The following is a 7959-nucleotide window of genomic DNA, read 5'->3' as shown; positions in this document are numbered from 1 at the left end:
GGCCACAACCAAAACATATTTTAGTGGCCTTAAAACATACTGGAATGGTAACTCCCACATTGCTGGCAATAAGGTTGAGTTGTTCGATTAGAACCCTGTGTACTAGATAGAGAGGTACCCCAACAAAAAGTCTTGGACTCGAAACACTCACGGGAGCAGATCCAGAAGATGCAACCTTATCGAAAGATGTTTGAGGATGAGCTCGATAACTCAAATAACCTTGTTTATTGGTCTAACCATGATAAGACTGAATTTTCTTTGAACTAGATCCACCAGAAAATTGTCCATTCATCTTGGGTTTCTTACCAACATCCTTATAAGTATTTCTCTCTACTATCCCAACTTCAATTCCATAAGTAGAGTTTAAAATTTTCTTAAAAGATATGCGTCCGACTTCAGGCATAAGAGTAGTGAACATAGGTTCTGCCAACCCATGAACGAACCAGCGAACTTTCATCTCTTCTGAATTCACCAAGTAAGGAGCACTCTTAGAAAGTCTAGTAAACTCCTTAGCATACTCGGCCACTGTCATATTCTCTTGCCTTAATCTTTCAAATGTAATTGCATCCTCTATTTGCTTGTCATCTGGATAAAATCAAGCAAGAAACTTCTTGGTGAACTCTTCCTAAGAAGGAGGAGGAAGTCCAATTACTTCTTGATCCCCAAACAATTTATGAACTCTTTGAGGATGAAGATTTGACACATTAGGAAGTTTTACTTCGCCCCTATTTTTATTTGTTAGAACTTGTAATACCACATTAAGGGTTTGATTCATTCTTCTCATTTCAATTGTTAAGTCCGCTTGAGCCTCTCCTACTGCGGAGTCTTGAACTTTCTCATGGGGTATTCTTCCACCGCGCCTATAAGCTATTCTTTAGTTCCTTGGTCTTTGTCGAAGCACTCCAAGTAGAAGGAAAAATGTCCTATTGGATTCAGCAGTATCAGGAGTACGAATAGCTCCACTACGTTTCTTCTTAGGTGGCATCTTCGACCTATTAAGTAAGTAAAATGATTGGATCACAAATGACATATGAATGTGGGTTCCAAAAGATAATATGACAGACAAAAGGAATTACGAGAACGAAGAATTGAGGACAACTCCCTATAGGCCTCTGGTAACATCACACTTTGTAAAAATGGGCTGGCTTCTATTTGAACAATTGTGATCTTACTAAAGGACATTTGCTACATATTACACAGAAAAATTTAAAACTCTAATATCACTTTGTCATGACCTGAATCAAGCCATGATTGGCACTCAAAGGACAAGTCCCTCAGCAAGCACATCGACTAAATTTTCAGAAAAACTGACAGATTTTTCTCTGTTTCTAAAATCTTACTAACATGAATATTATCTTCCTGTATCAATAATAAACATCCATTTCTAAAGACAACAACAACAACATATTCCAAATTATTCGCAAACTAAACATATCAAAGCCACATCATATATACTAAGTTAATAACTAAAGTATATAGTTGAACCCATAAGTCTTACATAACCAAGTTATAATTACTATTTAAACAGTTCGAGACTCAAAATAACATAAGTACATAATCCACATGAGGACTCTGTCTGTGACATATAGAGCATTGACAAAATTTAGATTTTTGCACGAAGGTTCTATTACATAAATACATATCCCTTGGAAAGAATAATGATTCACCAAAATGAATAAGATCTACTGTGGGACGGATGGAATGAAACTTAGAATGTCACCTGTATCTGAAAAATATGAAAATATAATAGAGTGAATTTTGCAACTAAGTGAACAAACATTATATCTATAACCCATACAAGACGATACAAGTTTTATCTTGAAAGTTATATTTCTTTTCAGAGATGAAAAATTCGTATTAATTAGTTAACCGCCGTTAACTACGGCTTCTAGTCGAGTCTTCCAAATCAAATCACATATAACAAATCTCTAATGTTTGTAATATATTACTAAATTTCATAAAAATATAATATATATAAGAATACATACTAAAAATTTAATTAGAGTTTAATAAAGTCAAATAAAAAAATATGTATACTTTATAAAATATATAAATATCGTCTCGCGTGTATTTTTATAAAATTATGAACTTTTTCAAAAATTGATATTCATTCCAATAATTCAAAAATCACTACAATCAAATACTTTCAAATGCTAAAAATAATGATTCAATTTAAATATTAATAATAGTACACTTAAAAATAATTATAGACTTAATATCCACTCACAATTTGGTTCCACATAACTGGAAGCAACTCTGAATGCGCCAACGAGCTATTAAATAATGTCGAATAACTCTACAACTCTAGAAATATGACAATGATAATATTTGTGATTGTGAACTACTAATATTATCAATTAACATAATTTTACTCAATTTGACAAAAGTTTCAAATTCCCTAACGTAATAATCCTAACTTCGGATTTAAGTATATCCACAAGCACAGGAATGATAAAATTTGGAAATATAGCTAATTATTGAGTCAAAAAATTATTTGAAGCCTCAATAATAACTGGAACTCAAAAATTAAATGTTTTCTTTACTTATTAAGATGAAACTCTATAATTTGAGATTGTGAGAAAATAAATTTTTTTTTGGATATAAGTAATATTAAAATGAAAATAAAATAAAATAAAATTTAGTGTGTTATGGTTGGATAAAAATATTAGAACAAGAAAGATAGAATGAAAGAAGGGATGAAGAGGAGAAACGCGTTGAGTTTTTTTTTTCTTTTTTTTTTTGAAGGAATAAGAAAAAGAAAATTAGAGATAGAGAGGGTTACACGAAAAACATGGAGAGAAAAAAAAAAGATTTCAGTGGTTGCTTCTCTCTCCTTTTTTTATTCGTTTATTACCTTTATCGACTCTAAAATTTTTCATGTATATTTTTATCTATATACTAAAAAAAAGATTAAAGTTGAGAAAAATACACTACATATATACCATATGCAATTTCAAATATAAATTTACCCTCTTTTATGTGCACAAGACTATTTTAGCATTTTTTTTCTTGTGCACATGAATATGAATAATTCTTTTGGATATGAATAAAATGATAGATAAAGCAAGGCAATACTAATTAATTCTTTCAATGTAACAACCTGTTTGCATAGTCTCTTGACTATCTTCCATCTCCATCACACTTTCGAACAAAATATTTGTATGAAAGGATGTTTTTTGATATCTTTATTTGATTAGATGCCTAAGTAAAGACTCATATCAATTAACAGACTAATTTTCAAAATGACACCAACTTTAGAAGTTGAAAAAACAGCTGATTAGTACTATCTTTAAGCCCAAAAAATCATCATAATGAATATTTCATAATTAATATAATAATATGATGAATAAGATAATATACCACGTGCAAGTGTACAACAATTGGCAATTTTCTCTCTCTCCTAGCATCATGAATACATAATTTAACTGGAGAGATATTCTACTCTCATATGTAATTAGGAAAAGACGCGTGTAGATAACACCACAGAATGCTCAAGGTATGATCTTCCTGAGCAAACTAAAATACAAAAATAAGTATAGGAAGCTTTGCAAAAGCTTCAAATCCCTCGTCTTCCTGTTATCATTTCAAGCACCATTTCCGTTTGCACTGATGAAAACTTTTCAGGACATGCTGCATTCCATGCATGAAGGTGATCAAGGTATATATATTGAATATAGTTTCTTAATGGCATCATGTACTAATTACCTACTTAACTATGTTACTTGTGATGCAAGAATAACGTGGGTTAACTATTCCTAATGATCACTGATGATGATTGATCGCTTCCAGCAATGCAAATTTGCAAAGGGTTGTTGTCCTTAGGTTCACATGTTTGCAGGTCAAAGGAGAGTGATGTTGTGACCATGGTTCCTGTCTCCAACTCTTTTGCAACTGGAATTTAAGAGAAGGGGGGGGGGGGGGGGGGGGTTTAGGGACCGTGAGGTTCTTATAAAATCATAATTGAATAGTTAAACTGCATATATAACTTCATTATATTGGATGAAACATAAGTGCACACACCTTGAGAACCACCTAATGGATCGGTATCTGAATGGCTTGCATTTGATTGCTGCTGCTGCAGTGTGTCTTCCCTATGCGCCTGTTTTTACATTTCAAATGAGAACATGTAACAATGACTAGTACTATAGTTTTAGCAAGATGTGACATTCATTCCACATTGTTGAGCTTACCTCAGAAAATCTTCCTGGTTGAAGGTGTTTTATATGTGTTAGGATTGGCGGTTCCAGCCCAAACGGCGCTTCTGAGTTGTTAAGATATGAAGGGTAAGTCACTGATGGCTGATTTGGCATGGTTGGTTTGTTAGGTAGGGATGCATAGTGCAAGGGGTTGCCTTGGTGCAAAGGCAGACTTTCTGTCATGTTTACAGGGATGGCCCTGTTTTCTTCACTAAACTCCATACTCATTCTTGAGAACTGTAGAGGCTGCAATCCTTCGGGAAAGCTCATAGGGTGCAAACTCAATCCATTTCTCATCGATAACATCTGAAATATTATCATAAACTTCCCCTACAGTTTAGAATAAATCTTCCTTGAAAGCCATTTCTATGGCCATTGGATATAATATATAATCTAAGTAAGCATAAGCTTTGAGTTCTTCATCACAAGAAGCCCCAAATGAATTTCTGCTATAATGTTATTAATTGTAAGCAAAATTATGCCAAAATATATTGCCTATACCGCCCTGCTTTTTCATAATGAAACTAATGAAGGTTAGGTTATCAATTAATGTTATGACAATTTTGATTGAATATTTCCTTTTACTCTGACTCTCTGAGCAGCTACAGCTTTCCCATTGATAGTTGCTGTAAACTCAATTGTAAATACTAAGTCAACAATAAGATCAAACATATTCTCTGCAATAAGCAACTGCACTCCTAGTTGCCTAATAGGTCGAAGACAAACATTAAACTTCACACGTGATCCTTGATTCTGGTAATTCTCCTATTATACAACTTGTTTATCATTGGTTATGAAAGGATTTCTACTAAGGACCTCTTTGGTAATATTTCAATTTGAACGACACTACTATTATGATTTTTGCTGTGAGTCATTTGAGAGTGATAATTTATCCTATAAGGATGGGAAGCAATATATGGAAATTGTATTAGAATATTGAACGACGAGGTATTCAATAATAAGCACTCCTTAATAACGCTATCTGGATCATTACTATCATATCTAAGCTTTCTTTCTTCTTATTATTCATTTCTTAATTTCCTGTTGTTTTCTCTCTTCAATGAGGTAATGCTGTCCATTTAAAACAATGGGAATGTGTTTACAAAATCATGCAATTATCACAAATGACTAGTATGTCGAAACTCAAGAATCAACAGCTTGGGGCAAATTCGGCCAGCCACATATAACAATAATGCAAGATGTAAAAGTGACACAGACCTGTACTTGGAGCTGAAGCTGTTTAAGATATTCAATAGCCTCATCCAGCATTGAAGCCTTATCAGTCTGCAACATGCATAAAACAAAATTGAAGAAAGGATCATGAAGTGCACCATTTAAAACCAAAGGATGAAAGAAACTCTAGAGTTACCTTGTTAGAATTCGGAATTAGATTTTGCAAGGCCTTCATCTTTTCATTGATCCTACTCCTCCTTCTCTGCTCAACAAGGAAAACTACCATAAGTTTGAATGAAATCAAAACCAAGTACCACAGAAAGCCACGGTAGGAATTCAGAAAAACCTTTTCTGACAAATTATGAACTTCTGCTGCTCTGCTCCTCTTTGATGAACTCCTAGAAGGTACAGGCTTTGCTGGAACATCTTCTGCCAAGGCCTCAACACCCTCCTACATTTAGAAATTCCCAACCAATTGTGTTTCAAAAGTAAGTACAGAAAAAGGTGCAGCTTTTTCTTACCTCAAATCCTAGCAAGAAATTTAACCCTAAATCAAAAAGTTCCACAAAGATCCAGACTATAAACAAGCTAAGAACCAGAGAACTAGATAACATTAAGTTATTATGTTATGTATGATTGTATGTTACACTCCAAGACATTGAGTAAACCTAATGTGTCAGTTTCATGATATATTATTTTATTTTGCATAGAACCATAGTATGAAAAATCTGGCAGCTACCTTTTTCTCTTACAACATTACCTTTAGAACATGAAACAATTAGAAAGGCTAAAAGAGAGAGAGTGATATATATACCTCACTTTCGCAATCATAGTCATCAGTATCGTTGGCACTGAGTCCTACGGAAGAAGAAGAGACATTTGGAGCAGAATTACCTCCGTGCCCCTTCATGGAGGAGGCAGAGAGAAAACCAGCAGGGGTGGAACCAAGTGCAGAGATCTTCCCATCTTGAAGCTGTGAGGTTGATGGGAAACAAGAAGAGGAAGAAGAAGAAGGGAGTTGTTGTTGTTGTTGTTGTTGTGGCGGTGGTGGTGAATCTTGGTGAGGTTGTGAGGAACGCAGCAAAATCTGACGCAGGAAAAGAGAGATTTCGTCCTGTGAAGAAGAGGACGATGACAGATTCTTGTCATAGTTGTACATATGATCTCCCATTCTCTCTCTGTAAGTGAGGAGAGTGAAGGGTAAAGTTGGTAGCAGAAAGAGAAAGAGAAAGAGAAAGTGAAATGGTTATGGTTGGAAGGAGGTGGTGGTGGTTTTGCGTGCGGTGTTTGGGGTTTGGAAAGGCAAGTTAATGGCAATGTTAACTACTTTGAGAAACAGATGATGATGCAAAAAGGATACAAAGGACATGTTCATGGGGAATTGTGGGCGGGTTTTTTCATCAAATTATGGTAACATCCCCACCCCACGCGCCATAACACGCTTTCCTATTTAATGCCCTCTATGCAATCCACTAATTCCTCTTATTTTTGCAATTCAATCTACCATTTAGTGGATAAATATGTTTTTTTTTTTTTTTTGAAATCTAGAGTTGTGTGTACAATCTTTGCTATCCTCAAAGTTTTAAGATCATATTATTCAAGAGTTTTGTATAAACGAGAAAGTATATTGCATTGACTCAATTTTTTTTATAACTAATATTAAATTATTAATCATTTTTATCTTAAAATTATTATTTTTTTACTTCTTTTTCCTCACGATGTATTAAGATATCATTTGAATTACAAATATATATTTCTCATCTCTCATAGTTTTTTTTTTAAGAAGATCATAATTAGGTTTGGATATTTTATTTTATTTTCGAATATTCTTTTAATTTTAACCAGATTTTGGACAATATCCTTTTAATATGTAATTTTAAATATTTATTTAAATATCAATAATGTAAGTTAAAAATAAAATTTTAAAAAATTAACTAATATTAATCGATAAAAAAATTAGTAACTTCATTATTTTTTAGTAATCTACTCGTCCAAAAACCACTTAAATAAAATAAGAAATTAGTTAAAGAATAATATTTTAAAAATTAATTAAAAAAAGATTTAGCTAACATATATTTTAAAAACATATGATAAGATTATTATTAATAAAAATTTTAATATTTTCTCTTAATAAATATAAAATAAATATATTAAAAATTTAAATTTTTTATTTTTAATAAAACTTTTTCATTTATAAAAAGACAAATTAGTTAAATTCTTAAAAAGATTAAAATAAATTTTTTGACTCTTTGAATGTATAAAAATAAAAACATAAATATTTTTAAAAAAATATTATTAAAATATATATAAATTTATGACATGTAATAAATTTATTATTAGTAAAAAATTTTAACTATTTTTATTTAATAAATATAAATTAAATATATTAAAAACTTAAACTTTTATATTTTTAATAAAAAATTATATTTTATAATTTTAACATATATCCTAAAGGCACGTGATAGATAAACCAACATTTATTAGCATAATCATCAAAATCATAGGATGGGTTCAATTCCGTTCTTGGTTTTGGTTGTAAATAATGGTAGTGTGGTTCCTGTTTGTCGCTGTAATAATGTCAGACATTAGA

The 7959-nt window shown here is 32.0% G+C and overlaps 1 protein-coding gene across 2 annotated transcripts; it reads right to left on the bottom strand.

Annotated features, from left to right (window-relative positions):
• Positions 1 to 3303: 3303 nt before the first annotated feature.
• LOC112800573 (uncharacterized) lies at positions 3304 to 6859 on the bottom strand. 2 transcript variants are annotated; one of them, XM_025842902.3, is made up of 7 exons: positions 6184 to 6859; positions 5716 to 5820; positions 5566 to 5631; positions 5415 to 5480; positions 4191 to 4526; positions 4021 to 4099; positions 3304 to 3891 (listed from the first exon to the last, which is right to left on the bottom strand). In XM_025842902.3, the coding sequence occupies exons 1-7, from the start codon at positions 6538 to 6540 to the stop codon at positions 3746 to 3748; spliced, it is 1155 nt and encodes a 384-aa protein (XP_025698687.1). In that variant the 5' UTR covers positions 6541 to 6859; the 3' UTR covers positions 3304 to 3745. The 2 variants fall into 2 exon arrangements, with proteins under 2 accessions (XP_025698687.1, XP_025698688.1); XM_025842903.3 differs by having other exon boundaries at positions 4191 to 4502.
• Positions 6860 to 7959: the final 1100 nt, after the last annotated feature.

This window comes from Arachis hypogaea, chromosome 5 (genome assembly GCF_003086295.3).
Source record: "Arachis hypogaea cultivar Tifrunner chromosome 5, arahy.Tifrunner.gnm2.J5K5, whole genome shotgun sequence".
NCBI classification, from domain to species: Eukaryota; Viridiplantae; Streptophyta; class Magnoliopsida; order Fabales; family Fabaceae; genus Arachis; species Arachis hypogaea.
This window is presented reverse-complemented; position numbering and strand designations above follow the sequence as displayed.